The 26,641-nt window shown below is 36.4% G+C and overlaps 1 protein-coding gene across 1 annotated transcript in view; it reads left to right on the top strand.

Moving 5' to 3' along the window:
* LOC120070682 (uncharacterized) overlaps positions 1-25,760 on the top strand; it is a 31,506-nt gene extending 5,746 nt beyond the window's left edge. The window contains exons 4-7 of the mRNA XM_039022524.2: positions 15,931-16,084; positions 19,535-19,618; positions 24,002-24,039; positions 25,394-25,760. Coding sequence (XP_038878452.1) covers positions 15,931-16,084; positions 19,535-19,609 — 229 coding nt within the window. The 3' untranslated portion in view covers positions 19,610-19,618; positions 24,002-24,039; positions 25,394-25,760. The remainder of the gene's footprint in view (positions 1-15,930; positions 16,085-19,534; positions 19,619-24,001; positions 24,040-25,393) is intronic.
* Positions 25,761-26,641: the final 881 nt, after the last annotated feature.

Below are 26,641 nucleotides of genomic sequence, written 5' to 3'. Positions count from 1 at the left end.
AAAGCCACCCGGTCAGCTGCTTGCTTCTTTAATCGATGCGGCTGCCTGCTTGTTTAACAATTTTCCATATTGAACTTCCAAAACTTTTAACTTAAAATCCATTTATCAAAATGCAAAACTTCCTTCTATAAACTTTTTCCGTGGCTATATTTCCTCTTGCATACCCACTTTGTCTAATTAATTGACACCTTAGCCACCAACCTTTGCCTTAAACTTCTAATTATGACACCTAGCCCAATAGTTAAGCTTAATAAGCTATTTTCCAACTTTTTAATGCATAAAAAGGTTTAACCCTTCAAGTCCTTCGACAAGAAACTCATCGCACTGCACACCAACAATCAATCTTCAGTGCCTTGGTCATCTTTAGCGTGTTTGGCAGCCTCTTTCAGCATCTTACTTGGGTGCTCAGCAACACATTCTACTGTCTAACTCAAGCATTCCCTCAGCATGCAACCTTTAGTGCACGACCTTCTACTTGGCCGCCCATCCCTGACCAATTTAACCTCTAATGAAGCAAAAACAAGACTCATACTAAGCTACCCGCCAAGGCCTTCTTGGCACATCCTTCATGCTACCAACCTTCTTGCATGGTTCATTTTCCCATTTTCACACTTCAAAATTTTACAAAGTGCCAGAATTCCACAATTTCCCTTCGAGAGCTCAAGTCTCAATACTTAGAATATTTTTCAACCCTAAATTTAATTCTTCCATTTCCAAGGCTTCTACAGCTAGGTAAAATTTCATCCTTATCTACTAACTTCAACTTTTAACAAATTAAGCTAATTTATTTATCATGTTTTAAGACAAAAAACAACATTATAAACTCTCAAGCATAACATTTAGGAATACAAGTTCTAGGGTTTACAAGTTTCTACACGAAATCTACAAGCTAGGTGATTTAGCCAAACATGCCTTGCAGCTAGGCTTAGATTTCTTGCTGAAACTCAAGAAATTCTTGATGAAACTCAAAAAAACTTTTAGTAGGTTCATAAATCATATGTTCAAAGGTCATACCTTGGCCTGGAGTTTAAGAAATCAATTGCTTAACTTGGCTGTCAATATAGGTTACCTCACAACTTTGTTACTCAGTAATGTTAGAGGATAGTTGCAATAATGGTTAATCTCATCTCCTAACTGATTTAGCAAATTGAGTGACCAAGTCACTTAAACTCTGAAGCTTAGTTCTAGCCTTTATTTGGAAACAAAGACTCTTATGTTGGAAGTGCAAGAATTTCTAGAAAGCTTGGTAATGCCAGAGATGGATCCATAATTATAACTCAACATGGTTACTACTTAAATTAAGCATGTTTTCGCTATAAAACCTTGCACATATAACATACATGTACAACCTATAATTTTAGATGACTAATCTATCACATCAATTGAACATACATTGCACATGGATTCAAACAAGAAATAAAAAACAAGAACAATCAGAAAAAACACAACATTCCATAAAAGTCTCATTGAATTCATAAACAAATGCGCAACAAACCTCAAAATTGACATTTGCAGCCTGATCGATCATTGAAACTCGACTTCCTTGCCATAATATTTATTAGAAGCCAAAAGACAAAGAAATCTCATGGTTCTGGCCTAGAATGGCCAAGCTTAAAGCTCCCAAAATCGACCACAAACTCTCCTCCCCTCGATCTAAAAGTGAAGACAAATATATATAGATGAAGGTGCTGCGATGCTATTAATGATGTTAGATCTCTATAGCCTTTAGTGTAGGAAATCGAACACGAGGATTTCCATGAGCAGCGGAAAGATCATTCCAAATTACAATCATATATGAACTTTACATTTACAGTCATAAACAGAAACAAATGGTAATGCATTAATCACATAAATTACAACATGATAATACAAATGATTAAGGAGAAGTGCTACACACATTGGTAGACTCATCACCACACTCCTTTATCACGTACGCTCGAACATAGCAACACATTAACCTCTAACACTGATCCAACATGACAACTACACAGCACGAACACTGCGCACTCGAACTAAGTGATCGCCTCGGTCACGAACACCCCGAACAACACGAACGGCCTCCACAGAATCTCGACGGTGTCGAGTTGAGTATGACACCACCAAGAAGGCTACCTTGGTATTCTCGATGTGAGAACCTAAAAGGTGGGCTTTGTGTAGACTTAGTTTGAGGCAGAAGATGGAGGATACAACAATCTTGTAAGCGATTGAGCAAATGGGAGATGGCAGAACCTATCGCATAGGTCGATGCCCAATCATTTAGCAAAACCTACGTGATCGTCTCGCAAAACCTATGCAATTGTTTAGCTCGTTGCTTAGCTAAGTGTCTATTGCCTACAAACACTACACGATCGTTTACCTTATCCAAGCTATCACTTAGTAAATCCAATTTACTCTACAACTTCCATGAGATTATTTTCGAGAGAGGAAATCTCAAATCTCAAGCTTGTAAAAACTTACTAAAATTAGGAAAATATTTTTCCTTTTATCTTACTACCATGAAACCACCAATAACCTCCCACTAAATTGCTTATTAGAGAAAAAGTGTTAATTATCCAATATTTATTTTAAATATAAATGATAACCAACTTATCATACTATATTTATAACCTATAGTTTTAATATTTCATCTCATGAAACATATAAACCATAGCTCTTTTTCTTTTCCATGGTACTTAATGTAAATCTCATTTACATTAATCCTCCACCTGATTATCTCATACACCATACCGATCATATCATATATAATCGAATTACCTCTTGTCAATTTGAACATTTCAAATCAACACCAAGAACTGATCCTCAACCGAATCCATTGAGCTCCAAGGGGACCTTATGGACCTGTAGCACGAACCTCCAACGGTACGTGAATAACTGACTAAACTCTTTAGTCATGAGATTCACCATCTGTTTACTGCCAGACACTCCACTAAAAATCGACAGATGAACTCTCCTTACCACAGATATATTATGTGTCCATCTCAACTAATCAGTAGTGCGACAACCCTTCACAGATCGCTCGTAAGTACAACTCGGCCAATAACCATTATGCCCCTATAGTTACAACTAACTCCTTAGGTACCACAAATCCCTCTAATAAACATAAGTCACGGTCCTACTATGAATGAGTCCTCTCTTCTAAAGAGAAATTGTGGCCACTATGTTCAAGCCCTAGAATCAGCCCTTAAGGGAGCAATCTCTCTACTTATCTCTGCTTCGAGAAAGAAGTGTATTCAATCTTGTGGATTTAGTTCCTAGCTCCAAAATTAGACAAGTCCCCAAAAAGATAGACATGTTGAATTGGTAATCTGGCCACTCTCACCCATACTAATAAAAGGACCGCCCTCAAAGGCAGAAGTTCCCAAAACACTCAAGATTAAGGTCGTGTCACCTATGGTCGTTTAGGTGAGATGTAAGTCTCTAGTATCAATGGCATTATATATAGAGTCTAATCATCACGTGGTCCGGTCTTATACAAACTCTTTGAATAGGATACGCCCGCTTGCACGTCTCCACATGAATGGTCAGAATCTACCATTTGTAGTAGTTTACAAGACTTGCAAACCTCTACAAAGCGGGCCGTATCCGTACTGTCACCAGGATCAGGTATCCCACCTTAATCCTTATACTACAGACCTATTTAGGTTATCACTTAAGTCATGATCCACTTGTATATCACATATACATGCTTAATTTTACATAAGATAACCAAGGAACTTTGTTTATTGGATATGAGTAAATACCAGAATTAAATAACAGTTATTTTATTCATAAAACAATGTGTATCATTACAAACAATGAGACTCTGAGAGAATTAGGATACCAATTCAAACAATCTCCCACTTGTCCTAATGCCTCGGGAGACTAATGCACAATACAATATAAAAACATGTACAATATACACTAAACTATGGTATACCCAGTATCATCTCCCACTTGCCCTAGACAAGATGTCGCATGTCCCGCAGACCCAGACTCTCCAAGTGACCCTCGAACACTTTAGCTGTGAGAGCCTTTGTAAAGGGATCAACAACGTTGTGCTCCGATGCAATCTTTGTGACTATCACATCACTGTGATGCATGATAACGGGCAGAAATGCACGTTATTACAGTGCTAAGTTATTAAACAATGCAGGTTTACGTTGATAAAATATATAAGATTGCGTCCAAAAAGCATCAAGTTTCTAACATTGTGGTCGGATGCGTTTATCGCATAAAAACAGTTAACTTTTGTATTTTTGTGCAGAATATGCATTGACACAAAGCGTAAAATACGATAAGGAAGCAACGGTCGAGCGCAGCATTACTGCAAGGCTTTGCGGTGATTTATGTTCGCAAATATTTGTTTAAGAAGGATTGCAGTATAGAGCCGCCACAACTTGACGGGCGCATCTGGGTGAAAAGCATAATAAATCACGGTGGGACAAAAAGCTGATGACGGTTGATTTCGAATTAAGTTGACAAGCCGCTAACGAACTACTGTAGCAAGTGCACTCAACTTTTTGGTGACAAATACTCAGCACATCAGATAGAGAATTAATGTCATCCCATTAGTGTAATAATAACAGAGAAGCATCCTTTCACCCCGAAAGTCTATAAATACTGAGGGCAACATTCAGCAAAGGAGTTCGGATACTTAGATAATTTTCTCCATAGTTAATTCTTAGATTTTCTTGTATTTTAAAGCGGAAGCGAGAGAAGTGAGATTGTGCCGAGAGATCGTTCCGGTGAACTTGGGAGAGTGCTGGAAGTGTCAAGATCAGAGAGAGGGCTAGCTCCTGCGGAAGCAGGATTATCTTTTGAGCAGAATAGAGTTGACAGTGTAAAAGCCTTGGGCAACAAGAGATTGCTACCAAGCTCTCTATCTTTATCTTCCACAGTCATTTTGTACTTAAACTCATCTATAGAAATGGAATTTACTTCTTTATATCTATTCACTCTCTATTTATTATGCACGAGTAGCTAAATCTGTCGAACGAGTTGAGAAGTACTTAGCTAGCTTAACTGGGATCTTCATTCTATGTGATTATCTTGTATTATGATTGCATCATTCATCCATTAGAGATACTCGTGAGAGTAGTCTAAGGACAGGATCTAGGCTTGAAAAAGTCAAGTTAGAATCTAGGCTCAGGAGAGTCAGATTAAAACGCATAATCAAGAGATAGGAGCTTAGGAATAAACACTGTTTGCTATTAACGCATCGCATGCATCCTAGAGATAGGATATGATTGTGTGTGGTCACCTTGTCTTTGTATGCATCTTGTATCATCGCATAGAAAAAGAGTAGAGACTTAGGAATAAGCTCTATGGACACTATTGCATTCAACACATGCATCATAGAACTAGGAGCACTGCATTTTCATTGGAGAATGATTTTCTGTTGCGTGAGTGTAGCATGACCTCATACTTTGACGCATTCCTAGGAAACGCTAGCTAAAGACCTTCTCAACCCATTCCTCTGGATACTCAGTGCATCTTCGCGTAATCGATCTTTTCTCAAGTCCGCCGCATACATTTATTTTATTACCACAAACAACTATTTGATTTTTTGGCTATCAAAGTCTTCTTGAAAATTACCACCACATATCGTTTTTCCTAATCCCTGAGTTCGACCCTGGACTTACCAAGAAACTCAGTGGGGTTTATACTTGGATTCTGCTAAGAAAACATGTTGCTTAACGCATTTTCATCACCGCATCTCATTCTATAATTTCATCACATAAAATAACGCATCAAGTTTTGCTCCTAGTTCTAGGACGCATGTGTTGAATGCCATAGTGTCCATAGAGCTTATTCCTAAGTCTCTACTCTTTTTCTATGCGATGATGCAAGATGCATACAAAGACAAGGTGATTGCACACAATCATATCCTATCTCTAGAATGCATGCGATGCGTTAATAGCAAACGGTGTTTATTCCTAAGCTCCTATCTCTTGATTATGCATTCTAATCTGACTCTCCTGAGCCTAGATTCTAACCTAAATTTTCCAAGCCTAGATCCTGCCCTTAGACTACCCTCCTGAGTATCTCTAACGAACGAATAATGCATACATAATACAAGATAATTGCATAGAATGAAGATCCCCAATTAAGCTAGCTAAGTACTTCTCAACCCATTCGACAAATTTAGCTACTTATGCATAATAAACAGAGAGTGAACAGATATAAAGCAGTAAATTCCATTTCTATAGACGAGTTTAAGTACAAAATGACTATGGAAGATAAAGATAGAAAGCCTCGTAGCAATCCTTTGCTGCCCAAGGCTTTTACATTGTCAACTCTATTATGTTCAAAAGATAATCCTACTTCTTCAGGAGCTGGCCCTCTCTCTAATCTTAACTCTTCCATCACTATCCTAAGTTCACCGGAATGATCTCTCGGCACAATCTCGCTTTTCTCGCTTCCGCCTTAAAATAACGCCGTTACCAAGATCAACGCATAGCGCAACTCCTCTGTCCAGCGCAAGCCAAATCAAGCAAGACAAAAGTTGAGTTAAATATGGAATGCAACCGAAATTGGATGCCCGCATGACACACGTGGGGGTAAGCCAAAACAAAGAGCGTAACCAGGTTCAACGCCGCATTTGAATAAGTAATCACAAAATTTTTGAAGTGTTTTGAACGAACGCATTCTCAAAAGCTAAAACAAAATTGCGGTGAATGAATAAAAAGTTTTTTAGCAAGGCTTGCCGGATATAAACTTAGAAAATATCTTTTTGAAGAAGCAGCCAAAGTGGAGGAGAACATAGCGGCGATGGTTAGAGGTATGAGGAAATTATATTCTGTGAAGCTTGTCATCGCAAAAGAAAGCCGGAAGGTGAGTTAGAATTTCTTGAGTATAGCGCATGCTTGAGGACAAACATGATTCTAAGTTTGGGGGTGTGATGACATGTCGAAATGGATGTCATCTTAGGCCTTTTATTTAGAATTATGATGGCTGTTAAGCAAAATATACAGCAATTATGTTAGGAATTCATGAGAAAAGGCACTTGCGGCATTCAGCATTGAGAATCTCGGCTAACCCATTAATATGCGTTATTATGCGTTCAATTGTCTATTTTTGTAGTTAACGCAGGAAGTGGACGCAAATGCGGAAGCCGGCCTACCGCATAGACGACCGCATGCGGAGAAACTCTCCATCGCAAACATGAACGCATACGATCAATGCATGGGTGTTGCGGTCGTCAAACGATTGTGGTCATCGTGTAGAAGTTGCGGTATCAAGCGAATGTAGTCACTACACGATTGGGGCTACATGATAACACATAATAGTTGGATCACTGCAAGGTTGGTGGAATGAGCGCATCAACGTATTTATCAGAAAAATCAAAAGTTGATGTTGACATTTCACCTACCACGCTGTTAGCAGCAGAGATTTACAAAAAGACTAATGTGTCGCGAATGTCAGAATCAGAGCAGCCCATTAATGTTGTTGGCGATCCAAACTCTATATAAAGAAGTCGTTGAATAGAATTTCAACTTATCTAAGGTTTTCCCCTGTGATCTAGACTAATGCGTGAGAAGAAAGCTTGAGAGTTCTTCATTTCCTTCTTCCATTTCGAGTGACAACCATAGTTAGATCTCGAGAGAGTCAGCTCCATCGCCCTTCCATGGCACAACCGGCAACCTTGACGCACATCCGCTGGAAGCAAGACATTGCTTCCAGCTAGTCATTTCATTTTCTCTTCTTTTCTTATGTTGTATTGTATTACATTTTGTGATTAAGGAATTAATACATTATATGTTCAATGCATTTTTGTGTTTCTTTCAATTCTATCTCCATCTTTTTTTACTTAGCATCCATAACTTCTTTGCATAACTTAATGAAATTGCTAGATTATCGCATACTTAGTCATGTGGATTAGGGATATGAAGCATGTAGCAAACCACCGAGAGGTGTGCGTTGCATGAGTGTGTGAGTAAACCTTATTTGCTTAGTGTAAAGCTGTAGCAATGCCTGTCTATAGGCGGATGCAACACTTGTCTATGAGTAAAGTCAGCAACAACTAACTGCCCGGGAGGGTAAGTGGTTGGTCGCATTAAGCAATGTAAGCAAGTATTCATTAGAGATAGGAATAATCTTATGGCAGCAAAGTTCTCGCGGTTACCTTGTCTTATGAGCGCATCATTCATCATTTAGGAATACTTGAGAGAGTAGTCTACAATCCAAATCTAAGACTCAAGAGAGCGGATTGGAACGCATAAGCAAGAATGGGTAACTTAGAGATAAGCTTTGTTTGCTATAACACAACATATGCACCCTACGGAGAGGATATTGCATGCTTCTAGGAAGTAGGATATGGTGGTATGTGGCCATCACGCTCATGCGGCGAGAGCACGTGAGCGGGTTATAGAGGTTTAGGCAGGCATAGGCTTCCCGGCACTATTGCATATACATTGCATATGTCCTAGAATTAGGCTCAAGTGTGTGTAGCATGATCGCATAGCTTGCGTTGACTGAGGTTGCCCTTGCGGTCAAGCTCAGTGTTGCAGTGAAAACATCTCCACATTTTATCTATTTTTCCATCCATTTACTTCCTGTCAATAGTTTTTGTGTCTCTATCTCTCATGCATATTCTCATTGCATTGTCTGTTAGTTAGGAGTAGGAGTAGTGTTAGCTTAACAACCCCTGCATCATTCTTTTATTCAACCGCCACATGCACATTACCACATACATCTAGCTATAAGTCCCTAAGTTCGACCTCGGATCACTCGAGAAACTTGCGTTCGCGTTATACTTAGCGTGAGCGTAAGAAAACTTGTGACAGGAATGCATGGTCATCGCATACATTTGTTAATGCAAAGTCATTCCAACGTATGACCACGACGCATGATAATCAATGCATACATTATGGACATGCATTGCATATTGCATCCACGGATTTTTAGTTGTTGAGTAATTGACATCTAATTTCCCATCAACGTATGATCAAGTGGTATTTCTGCTTTATGTGCTTACCCCGACGATGACTCCAAGGCTCCTTCGAATTTGCTACAGCCCCGCTGTTATCACAATACATAATGATTGGAAAATCCATATTTGGAACAACTTCCAAATCTGAAAGGAATTTCCTTAGCCAAATAACCTTCTTAGTTGCTTCACAAGTGGCTACGTATTCGGCTTCCATAGTGGAGTCTGTGATGGATCCTTGCTTAATGTTTTGCTAGACAACAACCCCTCCATTCAGAGTGAAAACTGACCCCGATGTTGATTTGCAAGAATCTCGATCGGCCTGAAAGTCATAATTTGTGTATCCTGTAAGGATCAGATCCTTATCTTCATACACGAGTATATAGTGCCTCATTCTCTGATGATACTTGAGGATCGTCTTAACCGCCATCCAGTGATCAAATCCTACATTGGACTGATACCGACTAACAATCCCTAATACATAGAAAATGTCAGATTTGGTACACAACATTGCATACATTAAGCTTCCTATAGCTAAAGTATAGGGAATCTGTCTCATCTCCTCAACCTGTTGAGGTGTCTTAAGACTTTGATCCTTAGAAAAAATGATACCATGCCTGAAGGGTAACAAACCCCTCTTGGAATACCGCATCCTGTACCTAATCAACATTTAATAAGCAATTGATGATCTTCTTGTATACACAAGACTTATCGACGTTCTGATCAAAGCCAAACGACTTGAACGCAGTGTCAAATCTGATGTTCCAAGATCTAGATGCTTGTTTCAGCCCATAAATGGACCTATTAAGCTTGCAAACTCTTTGCTCTTGATCTGAAACTAACCCCTCTGGTTGAGTCATATAGATGGTGTCTTCAAGATTACCATCAAGAAAGGCAGTCTTGACATCTATTTTCCATATTTCATAATCATAAAAAATGTGGCAGTGGACAGGAGAATCCAGATAGACTTGAGCATGACAATAGGTGAAAAAGTTTCCTCATAATCAACTCCCTCAACCTGGGTATAACCCTTTTCCACGAGTCTAGCCTTCAAGGTTTGCACCTTTCTATCTACACCTCTCTTTCGCTTGTAGATCCAGTTACAGCCAATAGGTCTTACCCCATCAGGTGGATCAACAAGGTCCCAAACATTATTGAAGTACATAGACTCCATTTCCTGGTTCATGGCTTTAACCCATTCATCTTTGTCAACATCCTCCATTGCTTTCTTAAAAGGCAATGGATCCTCGACCCCATCATTCAAAATGATGTTTTGGGCTTCAGTCAAACTCATGTAGCGATCTGATGGGTTCATAACCCTCCTACCATGTCGAGGCAGTCTCAACTCTTGAGCTACTTGACTAAATGTTTTGACCTCAACAATGCTTATTGATTTATCGGCTTGTTCAACAACTTTTGTTTAACCCTCAACAGTCTCAGTCTTACTAGAGATCTCACGCAAAAGAGCTTACTTCGTGGCTTATGAACACTTTGTTCTCACTCGGATCATGGAAGTATCCACCTCTTGTTTCCTTGAGGTAGCCTACAAAGAGGCAAACCATTGAACGCGGTTCCAACTTCTTTGGGTTAGTCATTAGCACGTGTCAGACAGCCCTAAATTCTGAAGTAGCATAAACTACCTTTACAACCTCTCCATAACTCCAAAGGTGTTTTAGAAACACTTTTGGAAGGAACGTTGTTCATTTTGGGGCTGATACCCTAAAGTCTCGTGTCCTGTAGTTTGTATACAGTTTGTATGAATGCTTGTGTTGTATAACATATGATATTTACTGCACATCTTGTTTTTTTGCTCAGTTGTATGTTTTATTTTCTTTAATACAAACCAATAAACATAAAATCCCTGGTTATCTGTATGTAACTTAAGCATGTATGTGGTAACATACAAGTGGATCATGTCTTGAGTGATAACCAAAATGGTCTGTAGTATATGAATAAAGGAGGGAAACCTTATCCTAGTAACGCTACAGATGCGGCATGCTTTGTGGAATGGTCACAAGTGTTGTGACTTGTCACAGATGGTTTGATCCTGATCATTCGTGTAGGGGACATGCGAGCGAGGGTGTTCTATACAAAGAGTTTGTATAAGACCTGAACACGAAGTGTTAAAATCTCGTTATATAACACCATTCATGACAATAACTTCACTTCACTAGGATGACCATAGGTAACATGATCTTAATCCTGGGTGAGTTAGGAACGCCTGCCATTGAGGGCGGTCATTTGATTTGTATGGGTGTGAGTGGCCAGGTCGCCGATTCAAACCTACCATTTTGGGGATTCATTTGATCTGAGCGTTGAGAACTCAGCTACACAAGATGGAATTCACTCCTTCCCCAAAGTAGGGGTAAGTAGATAGATAGCTCCCTTAAGGGCTGATTCTAGGGCTTGAACGATGTGACGCCACACACCTTCTCTTGGCCCAAGAGGCTTTCACATATAGTTGGACTATGTTGTATTGTTCATTAGAGGAATTAGTAGTACTTAAAGAGTAAGATGTAACTATAGGGGCAAAACGGTAAATTGGCCCAGTTGTGCTTATGAGCATCTGTGAAGGTTCACCGTACTCATGATTGGTTATATTCGATGGACACAAAAATATATTTATGGTAAGGAGAGTTTAGCTGTTGTTCTTTAGTGGAATGCCTAATAGTTAACGGATGGTGGATCTCGTGGCTAAAGAGTTTAGTCAGCTATTCACGGATCGTTGGAGCTTCGAGCCACAGGTTCATTAGCTCCCCTGGGTAGCTTGGATAAATTCGAGAATCAATGTTTGGGTCAGTTTGAAATGTTCAAATTGACAAGAGGGAGTTGGATTATATATGATATAATTGAAATTTTTGATTATATATGATATAATTAACTAAATATATGAGATACATTATTTTGGAGAAAATTAGATATAAATATAATTTATATCACGTGGAGGAGAAATCACTATAGTAGATATGTGATATCAAACTTTAGGGTAAGAATATAATATGATTATATTCATTAATTATTAATTAGTTAATTATATGATAATTGACCTAAAACTTCACATGGTTGGTGGGAGCAGCCGCATTTAGTTATGGTAACCAATGAATAAAATGAAAATTTGTTTCATTTTGTAAAAGTGCGAAAAAATTGGCATCGGTGTGAAAACGTAATGATCGCATAGCTTGAGAGCCTATACGATAGTCGCTCATCACCTAAACAATCGCACACCTCGCACCTAAATGATCGAACGCTAGTTCCTAAACGATTGCATAGTGTGTCGCGTTCTCTAAACTATCGTCTACCATTTATTAAACGATCGCTTAGTAAAACCTACATGATCATCTAGCTTCCTCTAAACGATAAGCACTTAGCTATACGATAGCTCCTTTTTTCCCCCACTTGCTTATTGTCTACATGATTAATTCTTTCTCCAACCTCTATAAATTCACCAAAGACCACTCTTTGGATTCTTACTCCGAGAATACCAAGGGCTCCATTTTGGTGGTGTCGTCCCCGCTGAATTCCATTGTTCGTGATTGTTCGTGCTACTACAATCGACTTGTTTGCTGGGCGATAGAGTTCGCGTAGAGGTCTTTCGCTGCATAAGGGTTCCAAAGCTTGAAGAGGGTCTTCAACTAGTATGAGAGCACTTTCTCTTATATTTTAGTGTTCAAAGAATGCCTTTAATTAGTGTATATTTGCATAACTGTATGTTAGAATGTATGTGTTGTATTTTGGTCATGATGAAATCGAAAAGATCCAAACGTGGTCATGGATGCTCTTCATTAAGAGTTCCTTCAATTCAGGATATAACATGAAGTCTCCACTACAAAACCTTAAAACGAGTCTGGAAGATGAGCATAACTCATCATAGACCAAATAATGTCCAACAAGGTTATGTTTCTCCTTTCTGATACACCATTTTGCCGAGGTGTACCAGAGACTAAGAGTTGGGACGCAATCCCATGTTTTATCATACAATTCTTGAATATGAGGTCCATATACTCTCGACTATGATCAGATTATAGTATTTTTATCTTCTTACCTAAAAAGTTTTCAACTACAGCCTTATACTCCTTGAACTTGTCAAGGGCTTCAGACTCACGTTACATTAGGTAAAGATACTCGTACCTAGAATAATGATCTATGAAAGAGATGAAACATTCATACCCACCCCGAGCTCTAAAATTCATCGGACCACAGAGGTCTGGATGTACAAGCTCTAAGGCTTCCTTGGCCATGTAACATTTTTCAATAAAAGGTTGTTTGGTCATCTTGCCTTCGAGGCATGATTCACATACTGGCAAAGAGTTTTCTTTCTAAACTTGTTAGAAGTCCACTTTTCACCAACTTCTTAATCTTATTGAGGTTGATGTGACCTAACCTAAGATGCCAAAGATGGGTGTTTTCCTTAGGAGAAACCTTTGGTCTTTTAGCTGTTATGATCGTACTGAACATTTCAATGTTAAACAAAGCTTTTATGACTAACGACCTTAGTACATATAAGTTAGTTTCATTGAACCATAACCAATCTCCGTTCCATTATTGAAAATAAATACTTTATTCTCAGAAAAAGAGACGGTATAGCCAGTAATAGATAACGTTTCTTGTAAACAAATAACTTCAGTTTGCCTATAGCAACAACTGAAACAACCTCACCAGTATCGACTCGTAGAGTCATCTCTCCCTGTGGCAACGTTTGTCAGGAACTAAATCCTTGGTAAAAGGAACTGACATGATTGGTAGAACCCGAATCAAGGATCAAGGCAGAATCATCATTCTTTACCAAACACATCTCCAAGACCAATAAATTAGATTTACTATCTTGTCTCCTTTTTTGGAGAGTAGTGAGATCAGTGTCAGAACAATTGATACTACTGGTTTTTTCATCCATCCCTTTATGCTCGAAAAGTAAGAACTGACATTCAAACAAATCTTGTAGTGAGTCCATGATCTCGCGTGCAATGACCATGTTCTCAACTCTTTTGGCCAAAACATCAGTTATGTTAGTGTGAAGTCGGGCTAACAAATTAGCCATTATCCATAACTCATATGCATTGCGAATACTTCGCGGTTCATCAAGGGTCGGGACTTGAGGACATTCCTCAACCATGACGAATACGAGGTCGTTTGCCACGTTCACACGATTCTTTTTACTGTATGTAGTCAGTCATATGAAAAGCACTAAACGAAAATGCTAACGAGTTGCTGAAAAGAAAAATATATTGACCTACGTTAGGTTTTAAGCAAATACCCGTTGTAAAACAAAACAACATCCAATAAAGTTTTAGCAAAACTAATATGAACCCCGTGTGACATCTAGTTTCGCAATGTCGCTTCAAAGGCTTAGGATAAAAGCCGCCGAAGGGGGTCAATTATCCCTCCTCTGAATTGAGAAATTCTTAACAAGTCATTAATACCAGAACAACTCTTGTTCCTATAATGACTAGCCATCATTGATTTGGCCAAGAGTTCATTAACTTACTTAACAATCTCCCGTAAGATTAGAGGCACTAAGATAGCTCATTTATGAAGTTATCAAACTGACATGTGGATATGCAATTTGGGAGAAAGAGTTCCCCTCCATAAAAATAATAATAAAACATCGGTGTGGTGCTTACTAGAAAATTTTTGATGCTTAAGTCAGTTTCAAGAAAATGGTTAAAGCAAGCTTATTTAGGTAGGGATGAACTTAAGTTAATATGAAGTTATCATGTTCTAGATATAGTGGGGCTAAACCAAGGATTTTCTCAAATCTTTTTATCAATAGGGCTTCAGAACGTTTGATTGAGCCTTCCAAGAGAGAGCCAAATGGGGTATGTTGGCCGAGGTGGGCCATTTGGGCCAAATGGTCCATTAGGCTCGAATTGTGTTTTTCCAAAGGGTAGGCCACACAAAAAGGGCAAACTTGTTTGCATTGACCTTGGCCTTTGAAGCTTAAATGAGCCTTTCGGGCCAAATGGTTCAATGCTTCACCCACTCTGTAGTAGTGCCTCTCCTATGATTATTTGTTATCTTGTCTTGGGTCTGTTTGGGACGAGGCAAAGTTCCTAACTTTATCCTCGATGATAAAAGTCTATCACAAATATATTTTGCTATTGATGATAGAAGTCTATCATCGATATGAATCTATCAATGATAAAAATCTATTGTTACCAACAACGAATTCTATCAGTGATAGACTCTATAGTTGTTAAACTTCTATCACCAATAGACTTTGAGAGCTGGATCTAAATTTTACTATATTAACAAACAACTTCATTTAATTATTCTTGTGTTTTTGTCAAAGACATTTATATTATTTATGATTTTGACCCTATGGTTTATAGAAGTATACTATATAAACTTTCTAACTCTAGAAGCACATATGATCTTTAATTTGAATTATTCTTTCGAAGAAAATGATTCTCCTACTCATGGACGTAGCTAACATACATTTTACATTTTATGTTTTCTTTTATCTGTTAATTCCATTATAATCGACAAACAACATGACAGTGGAAAAAAGTAACCACTTGATATAGATATGGAACTTCGAAGTTCAAATTATGTTTTTGAAATCCAATTTCCCCCCTCATGTTTGCCAATGATAAGATAAAATCTGAAAAAAAGTGACCCATTGAAAGTTGCAATTTGTGATGGCACAAACTTCAATACTATCATCTCCACAGGTCCACTGTGGTTTGCTCCGATGGAATTCTTCATCCTCGATGGAGAGTTCAGATTTGGAAATCATTGAGCACCCTGGATATCAAGTGATCTTAACAAAAGCCCCTTGACTTCGAGAAAAAAATAAACCATTAGCTTTGATCTTGGACAGTAATGGTCTCCAACTTTGCCTACAAAGTGGATTTGACATGGACATAATTTGATTGTAATAAGCAATTCATGCTGGAAGACATCAAAATGTTTTGTTTGTGAGTCAAAATTAGAAAGGAAAATTTTTTAGTCGAGTTTGGTATGATCGAAGAGGCTGTTTCCAAACCCATTAAAATTATGATTATTTCTCATTTCTCTTTTTATAGCAAAGATGAAGTGCGACAACTGGAAGGAACTAGGACAGATGGTGCAGTACACAAAAACTTATCTTTATTTCAAGGGATAAGCGAAAATTGTATGAAGATTGTGGGTGATTTCTTCGACCTTTATTGTCAACTGGGTCCTACCTTTCTGAAAGAGGTACTTTACAATATATATATATGTATGTATATGAAATCTTTTTATATTCATAATTTTAGATGTAATACTTGGATATATCTAGGGGTGTACCTATCTTTTAATGTGTAGACTACTTGAAGCACATATGAAAAAAAAATTCAAAAAATTAAAAAAAATGAAAATTGAAAAAGAAGAATAAGAAAACGAAAGAGAAGTGTATCACATGAGAAATCGTGGTTCGACAACATAGTGGACTGCAAAATAATGTGTGTAATCTAGAATGCACTAAAGTAATTCTTTTATTTTAAATGGTTAGGGTGTAGACCAATTAGGACAGAATTTGAATAAAATGCTAATCTCTTATTAAGAGTTGCATCCCAATATTTATAGAACATCGTTGAGACAAAACAACCAATGGTAAACAAGCTAAGAACCCAACTAATAACTAACCAACCCTAACAAACAACTTAAAACCAAACAAAACAAATTAATGAAAATTCAAAAGGACCCTCCTGAATAACAAGCCAGACATATCAGATTAGGAATTTACTAATTCAATCAAGTGTCTGTGGAAAAATAAATGGAATATGATGGGTAAGAATGTCGAGGAATGTGTTGTTGATGTTCCACCTAATTAATTATGATAAAATCTTTTAGGTTTAACTACTCTCTCACTTTCTCTCACTCTATTCAAACAAAAGCTTAATTTAGCTAGCATTATATGAGAAAAATAGGCCAAAAAATTTAATTTAGCTAGTATTGTTGTAGTTGCTTGACAAAAGCAACTACAACAATTGGAGTATCAAGATGAAGACTTTCCTTTGTTCTCACAAGACCATGTAAGATCGTAGAGAATGGATAAATTGGATTGAAGAATGATGGTGATCTTTCTCAAGTACAAAAGGGACAGTTTGAGAGATGTAAGAAATAATGACAAGAAGGGTCTCTACCTAATCTATCAAGGATAATGTTGGGTTAACCACTCTTCACTAGACCCAAATACTCAAGATCAACACCTAAAAGATGAAGGAAAAGACTAAGAAATATTATGCCAAATCCTCAATGATTGATACTTGATGCTCAACATCTTCCTACTCAATGCTCAATGAGAATTCCCTTCTTCGTCTGACAAGTCTCTGTTAAATCCTCGATGGAACTCGATGGCAACTGAACTAATACTCGATCTTACTCGATTATTCTTGAACAATACTCGGTGCGACTCGAAGGTGAAAATGATCAAATCGAAGCTTGACTATAGGGTATGACAGCCATTTGTTCCTGATGTTCTTGGTCATAATCTTTAGGAGAATTAGCTGCAGAAAGCTTAAAGTGTTAAGCAATAGATAAGCTCACAAGTTTAACATCATTCATGTTGAATCTTTTAAGGATCTTCTCATAGTAATTGGACTGATTGATGCTTAGAATAGACTCCTCTTTGTTCCTTTGGATCTCTATTCCTAGGACTTTGCTTGCGTCTCCCAAGTCCTTCATATCAAACTCCCTTTTTAAGAGGTTTTTAACATAGGTTAGATCTCCTTTGGACGTACCTGCCAGCAACATATCATCTACATATATGAGTATGTAAACCTTGTCCTTGTAAGAACCTGTATTTACATAAACACATATGTCAAATGAACTTCTTTTGAATCCAATATTAGAAATATAGTCATTGAATCTCTTGTACCAGAACCTAGGTGATTGTTTTAACTCATAGATAGACTTGTTGAATAAGCAATAGAGATTTTCTTTTCCTTTAACTTCAAATCCTTTAGGTTGCTTCATATAGATTGTCTCCTCTAGATGTCCATGAAGAAAATCAGTTTTGACATCTAGTTGATACAATTCTAAATTATTTTGAGCAATTAAGGATAGAAGAAGTCTTATGGAAGTCAATTTGACAACTAGAGAGAAAATCTCATAATAGTCTATTCCTTCCCTTTGAGTGAACCCTTTGCAACCAATCTAGCTTTATACCTAGCCTTTTGATCATAGGATACTCCTTCCTTAAGTTTGAAAACCCATTTAGAGGCAATAGGTTTGTAACCCTTTGGTAGAGGAACTAAAGACCAAGTGTCATTCACCTTTAGTGAATGCATCTCCTCATTCATAGCTTCTATCCAATCCCTTGCATTAGCATAACTTATTGCTTTCTCAAAGGTTGTTGGTTCTTGGTTAGTAAGAGCTACAACAGCATTTAAAACCAGATTCATATAGTTCATTTCAGTATACCTAGAGGTGTAATGGTTCTTCTTTGTTTATCCCTAGCTAAGACATACTAACTTAAATCAAGTTGCTCACTTGCTGTCTCCTCATGTTCCCCTACATCTTCCTCAGTTTCTCCTGTGTCACTAGATTGGCTAGACTCTATTGGTTGCTCAGTGGGTAACTCCACCTCAATTCCTACATTGGATGACTCACCTTCATCTTCAAACTTTTTCTCCTTTTGTATAAACATTTCTTCTTCCCTAAAGGTGATGTCAGGGTAAGCAACTATAAAGATGTGTGAGGGTACCTATTCAAAGTATACATAGTATAGGCTGCAACTTCTACCCAATAATTTTATCATAAGATAGCATCAGAAAGTAAACACCTAACCCTTTCTATTACTATTTAACCTCCCAGTAACCCCATTTTGTTGAGGTGTGTACCTCACTAATCTATGCTTAGTTATACAATTGTCACTAGAAAATTTGCCAAGTATTCATTGCAAAACTCAAGCCCATTATCGGTTCTAAAGTATTTTAATCTTTTAGATCCTTGGAGCCCAAGTAAAAGGATTATTCTAGGCTATTCTTGGATCCTACAAGCATTCTAGGTATTTAGATTATCCTTACCTAAAGAAATTCTCGAATTCCTTGAATCTAAAAAAATCTGTGATATTTCTAGATCTTTTCTTTTTTTAGATATTTATTTTATATATTACAACATACTTCTAGAAAAAATCTAATTTACATTTTTATGTTCAATGGTAGATACTTCAAGAGCCTTTTAGACTAATTAGTGTTGGTATATATTTTAACAAAGCCCAATATCTAAAGAAATTACTTTTAGGAGATGTTTGAAATATATTGTAGATTATTCTAAAATATGGGAGTAAAAGTGTAATGATAAAGAATATTCTTGAGAGTTATAATTTGTAACCATTAAATCATAATGTATTGGCAAAAATCTAGACAGTGATATCTTCAAACCAACAAAGATTAGAGAAAAAAAAAAAAAACGAAAAGAAGAAGAGAATTGATCACTAATACAATGAGCCTCTTTCTTAACAATATCTTTCCAATTTACCTCCAACGACCAGAGTTTCTTTCCAACAAAACAAGTCGGGTAGAAAAAGAGGTGCAAGCTAATTTTAAATAGAATTTTGAAGTTTATGAGCAAAATCAAAGCCTTGAGTTTATTGCTCCCACTCACTCAAACTTCTTTTTTTTTTGAAAGAATCGGTACTGATATTTTTTTGCCAAAAAATAGGCCAATGATCAATTGATGGAAAATGAAGCACAAGTTCATTCTAGCAAGAATTTTGAAGTTGATGAGCAAAACTAAAGCTCTGAGGTGACTCTCTCTCTCTCTATCTCTCTCTATCTCTCTGTACGTTTGTACATTATATATATATATATATATATTCAAATGAAAGCTTAAACTACTAATCTTATAACCAAAAAAAAAAAAAAAAGGCCAATGATTGTTTTGTGTAAAATATGAGATTCGAGCTAATTCTAGACATAACATTGAAGTTTATGAGCAAAATCAAAGTTTTGAGGTTAGTTGTAATGCCCCACATTACAAGATTCAAGCTATTTTTATATTTATATGCCTTTCGATCTAAACTTTAAATTAATTGGACTTTTCTATTGTTTACTGTAATTTAAATAAACAAATAAAATTTTAATTTAAAATCTTAGGTGAACTAAATTAAATTTCTTTAAAAATTGGAAAAAGGAGATTTTTAATTAAGATCTTTCTAAGGTTTTAGAGTTTAAATTGAGTTGTTTTCCAAGTTCAATAAGGAAACCAATTACATTTTCGATTAGTATTTCCCCCATTCTTTTAAGAGATTGAATTTACTTTGAAAGAATTTAATCTCAAATAGCTCAACGGCTAGTTTTTATTTTCAAATAGACTTCATAAAAGATTTATAATCATATATGTAGCTTACATACAAATCAAAAGAAAATTAATTCATTATGTCTTGTACAAGATCTATAAAAAGAAAAAAAAAACTTATCTCTGTAAAGTCTTCAATAAATCATCTTCCCTTCCCGTGGATGTAAAGTCTTCAGTAAATATAGGCTGTAAGATTGCCTTTCAACTAACAACAGAACCACCCAAAGTGAACACATAGTCAGTTATAGATCTCCTACTGTCAACATTTCCATTATAGTCAGAATCTGAATAACTGGTCACCAAACACTTTGTGTCATTCCGATAAACAAGACAAACATCAGATGTACCTCTAAGATAACGAAATATCCTCTTAACAACTTGCCAATGCTCCTTCTAGGTTGATCGATGAACCTACTGACAACATTAACAACATGGTAAATATCAGACATAGTATAGACCATAGAATACATTAAACTTCCCACTACACTAGCATAAAAAACTTGAGACATATACTGCTTCTCAGCTTTAGACTGTTATGAAAGTAATTATGAGAAACGAGCATTTGCAGCACTAGGAGTATCTATAGGCTTAGCTGATGACATAACAAATCTGGATAATATTTTCTAAATATACCATTTATGTGACAAGAAGAGCTTATTTTTATCTCTATCCCTATGAATCTCCATACTCAAAATTTTCTAAGCAGCACCCAAATACTTCATATCAAACTCAGCACTGAGAAGGTTCATCCATTTAAGAATGCCAGACTTGGATTTTGCAGCTATGAGCATATCAACTACATATAAAAATAAATAAATCATGAAACCATCATTAGCTTTGTTGTGATATACACAACAATCATACGGATTCCTGTTATGGCCAAGTCCAACCATATAGCTGTCAAATCGTCTGTACTATTACCTTGGAGACTGTTTTAGCCCATATAAAGATTTCAACAACTTACAAACATAATCTTCTTTACCTGGACACTGGAACCCATCTGGCTGGGTCATATAAATCTCTTCCTCCAACTCTCCATGTAAGAAAGTTGTCTTCACATTTAATTACTCAAGTTCCAAATTCTGGTGAGCTACTATAGCTGATAACACCCTGATAGAAGTATGTCTGACTACTGGTGAGAAGATCTCATTATAATCAACTCCTTCTCTCTGTGTGAACCTTCTAGCAACAACTCGAACTTTATATTTAATGACCTATGAAGATGATATTGCCTCCTTTTTCTTGAAGACCCATTTACAAATGACAAATTTTCTCTCCTTAGGTCGTTTAACTAATTCCCAAGTTTGACTTTTGTTAAGAGATTCCATCTCATCCCCCACAGTAGCAAGCCATTGAGTAGACTCACTATATGAGACAGCTTCTATATACTTAGATGGCTAATGAGGATCCACCTCTTCAGCAACCTGCAGTGCAAAAGTAACCATGTCTTTAAAATCATACCTTACAGGAGGTCTAACACCAACTCTTCTAGCTCTGTCACGTATACTCGGTTGATCTATTTGTGAGCTATAATTCTCAGGCAAGACAATTTCTTATGTTTCAGGCGCATCAGTTTCTAGTTGCATATTAGTTTCTGTAGTAACATGCTGATCTTCACTACCTTGTGTTGTAATTCATTCACAGCTGAAGTGAATTGCATCTCCACCTGTTTATCAACATTATTACTTTCTCCCACATCAGTATACATCACAAAAGGCTTCATAGTTGAGTTAAGCATAGAATTTTCATCAAATATCACATTCCAACTTAGTATAACTCTATTCTCAGAAGGTGACCATACTTTATATCCCTTAACTCCATCCCCAAAACCCCAAATATACCATTTTTAGCTCTCGATTCTAATTTGCCCTCATTAATATGATAGTAGATAGTACAACCAAATACTCTTAATAAAGAATAATTTGCAGGCGACCACACCTCGTAAGGTGTTTTACAATTAATATCTATGTGAGGTCCACGGTTGATAAGATAATATGCTGTATTTACTGCTTCTGCCCAAAACCTTCTAGCCAACCCTGCATTAGAGAGCATGCATCTTGCACTCTCCAACAACATCTGGTTCATACATTCTACAACCCCATTTTACTGTGGAGTATTTGTGATAGTGTGATGGTGAACAATCCCCCCAGCTTTACAAAACTCATTCAACTCAGATCCACAGAATTTCAAACCATTATCAGTTCGCAACCTTTTGATCTTCTTTCCAGTTTGATTTTTAAATTAATATCTACCACTGCTTGAAATTTTTGAAGGCTTCACTTTTATGTTTCATCATAAAAACCTAAGTCATTCTTGAGTAATCATCAATTATAAACATAAAATACATGCTACCTCCAATAGATTCAAGTCTGGAAGGTCCCCAACAACTGAATGAACATAATCAAGTGTCCTTTTTGTTTAATGAACACCTCTTGGAAACTTGTTGCGATGAAGCTTCCCAAATACACAATGTTCATAGAATTCAAAATCCTGCACCTTGTGTCCACATAGAAGATCCTTTTTTGACAGAATTTGCATTCCTTTTTCATTCATATGACCAAGTCTCATATGCCATAACTTTTTCATATCATCTTTGTGAATGACAAACGATGAAACAACAACATAACTTGTTATTGTAGAACTTGATAGGAAATACAATGTTCCATGTTTTATGCCTTTCCGAACTATCACAAAACCCTTGTAGACATACATTGCTCCACCTTTACCTTTAAAACTGTAACCCTTACTATTGAGTGCACTAAAAATATCAAACTCTTCGTTATTAATGGAACATGTCTAACCTTGTTCAAAGTGTAGAAGACACAATTATGTGTTCATTTCTTAACTGAGCCGATTTCAACTATCTTGCACACAACATCATTAGCCATGCTAACATTTCCTCCGTTTATTTATTGATATGTTGAGAACAACTCTCTATTTGGGCACATATGATAAGATGCCCTAGAATCAAGAACCCATTTATCATCAGAATGTGAATGTTCATTCTCAACTAAAGCTAGATCTTCTTCAGAATTGACTTCGACTTCTTTAGGATCAATCTCAACTTATGCAACAGAGTCAAATGCTTCTTTTTGTCACTCTCTTCCTTCTTTTCCTAATACCTTTTTATCTTAAGACATTCGATTTTTCAATACCCATTTTCTTTACGACAAACATCATCTGACTTAGAACTCTTTGACTTCGAACATATATTATTCTGGTTCGACTTTTGCTTACTAGAATTCCTATGTCCCTTGCTCTTTGTAGTAGCTAACCCAGAAGCCTGACTTTCTGTACCTAAACTTCTTGCATTCTGATCGTCCCTCATAAGCAACGTAGACTTTGTATCTTTTAAGGTCAGAGCTTCTTTCCCTCCAATATATGAGTCAATGGAAGTCTCATACGATGGGGTCAAAGACGTCAACAAAATTAGGGCAACATCCTCATCATCAACCTTAACCTCTACATTACGCGGATCTAATAAGATTTTATTTAATTGATCAGGATGTTCTCGTAGACATATCTTCCTGCATATGTAGATGATACAAACGTTTCTTTAGAAATAACTTATTGGTTAAAGAATTAATAAATATGTTTGGTGTGTTCAAATAGGTAACACCTTACTTTAGACCTCTTCGAACTCATTTAAAGTGCTGTAAATTTTTTATAATTCTCGGAGACTTTTTATTTGTAATTTGAAACTAGTTCAGAATTTTTTAGTTAATGCTTAAATGTTGTTTTGGTTGTTTATTCATTTTGAATATTCTTCGGGACACAAGTTAAATTTTTTAATTGGGATCTAACGTTGAAATCTTGTTTTAATAATTTCAGGAGTCTTTCTAATAGCAAGGAAGCACTAAAAACAATAGGTAAGTATATTTTGTGCGTAGTGGGTTTGGTTGTTTGTCTATTGTTTTGTTATGTAGTTTATATCTACCTATAAAGTACCGACACTCTTAAGATGGCCAAGTGTCAATGTCGGACAGGTGTCCGACACCGATACGCCAGCTAGCGTGTCGAATATTTTATTATTTTTTGAAATTTCCGACACGGCGAGGACACGGATAGGACACGGGTGGGACACGATTGGGACACTTCTGGAACACGACACTGCAAAATTAAAAAGAAAAAATAATGAAAACTTATAAAACTAAAGTTAGCAGCCCAAAAGCATCAGCCCAAGCCCAAAATTTTTAGATTTTTGTGTTTTTTATTTTAATTTCTCAAAATATATTATTCCTTTCCACTTTTCTTTTCTTCAAAATATCAAAACTCCTAGAATCCCCACGCCCAAAACGCCACACCTCCACGCCCACTCGATCGACGGCCGGCCACACCTCCACGCCCAAAACTCCACGCCGGCCACACCTCCACATTGGACGTTAGTCATCTTATCTATGGTTGTGATTGTATCTTGTATGGTTATTAATGGTGTTTTTAAATGGAATATTTCCCAATATGTTTATTTCACGACATATATTTAATTTTTTTAATAAAAAAATAACGTGTCCCCGACGTGTCGTGTCCTACTTTTTTGAAAATTGGCGTGTCGCCGTGTCGGTATCGCCGTGTCACCATGCCGCGTATCGGTGTCTGTGCTTCTTAAATATCTACTATGTATAAGTAACTGTATGGCTCATGTGAAATGATTCTTAAATGGCTGTTTTATAATGGCCAAGTATGCTTGGATGCTTCTTAAGATTTTGTATGACATTCTATTTATATGGTTGGGCATCCTAAAAGCACGCTGGATATTTGATGTGATGATTATTCTCTTTGTATCATTTGTGAATTATTGTGACTTGTTTGTGTGATAAGTATCATGTATCGGTTGTGAAGCATGACTTGTAAATCATGTAATACATTGTTGAGTATGATGGTTAAATCATGTTTGGGTTGTAGAAGGATGACATGTAAATCATGTATGTGTTGTAGAGCATGATGCATAAAACATGTATAGGTGGTGAAGCATGACGAGTAAATCATGTACGGATAGTAGGGCATGACGTGTAAACCATGTGTTGTGTGATGTTGCATACTATGGTGTGTCAATTCATGTGTTCTAGCCTATTTTAATTGTAGTTAATATATATGTAAAATGACAATGTTTTATTGTTGCGTTTAGCATGATCTGTGCCTTGTATATTGTATGACGGTTCCTGACGTGTGAGTTACTTACCATACATGTTTTCTACTTGCCCCCTTTGCCGTCTAATTTTGTAGGTGAAGGTGAGGAGTACAACCTTCGTGATAGACATGATAAAGATAAGCCATTAGTCATTTTCTTTGAGTTTATTTAGTTTGAGAACTTAACCATTTAATTTCTTGTTAAAGGTTGTTCTAGTTGGAACTTTGAATTATTGTTTGACTCTAGAGTTGGGCGATTGCAACTGACTTTACCTTGTTTTCTATAGCTTTTGAGAGTTTATTGATTTTGGTTATGCTTTGCCAAAGTTTGCTGGACATCTTATGAGTTGAATATGAGCTTGATTTATGGTTTGAGACAGATTGGATTGTTTGTTGGAAGTCTCTATGTAAAAATTTCATATCTCACTTATTAGGTGCAATGTAAATTGGAAGTTAATTATTATGGTTAGGTTATTATGCTGCTGAAATTTTCTAAATATGCATAGCTAGTGGAGTTAGTTAAAAGGGTGGATTTTCGTAATGTTTCCTAGTTTATTGTGGAAATTTGATTATGCATGTTTGAATTACTATTTTTATTGTCATTCGCCTTTCTTTCGCAATCATCATCATCTCTCAACTTATTTTATGGTTAAAATCGATTGCTTTTGTGAGGAAAATCTTGTTAATTTATTGAAAATTTATTATATATGTTCCTTTGATATGATACTGATTACTCTTACTTATTACTTATCGATAATGTGCATTTACACGAAAATAAAAAAGATATTATTTTTTACAAGGCGTTTGATTTTAAGACGCATGCTTAAGTTAGCCTCACACTAACTGTGTTTTATTTTAATGCATTGAGAATCATGCACATCTTTTTTGTTTGAGTTGGAATTGTACTGCGATTTTTTACTCATACGTACATCCCTCCTATGATTATTTAAAATATTATGTGTTTCGAGAAAAAAAAAATAGTTTCAAAATTTTGGGGTAACCAGAATATTTTTACAATTAATAATTATGTGCTTTAATTGGTGTGGAATTGCAGATTATGATTAGCCACGATTGGTTCTATGTTAAGGTTCGTTGTGGAAATTGAATAGCATAGCTCTAGGTTGAGTTTTTTTTTTAAAAAAAAAATCTCTATTGGATTCTCTTGTGTATATCTGAGCATGTTGTCATTTTTATTTAAAGTTCCCAACAGTAAAGCATAATTTTATTTGAACTAATTAGTTTGTCACCACGAAAGGTTTCGAAACAAGGTAAGAATTTTTCTTATGAGTTTTATAGTTTTATGTGACCTAATTAACTTTAGAAGAAATGAGGCAAAATATATTT

The sequence above is a fragment of the Benincasa hispida genome, chromosome 2 (genome assembly GCF_027475165.1).
Source record: "Benincasa hispida cultivar pf3 chromosome 2, pf3_genome.v1.1, whole genome shotgun sequence".
NCBI lineage: Eukaryota > Viridiplantae > Streptophyta > Magnoliopsida > Cucurbitales > Cucurbitaceae > Benincasa > Benincasa hispida.
The sequence above is the reverse complement of the archived record's forward strand: the minus strand, read 5'-3'. Positions and strand labels throughout refer to the sequence as shown.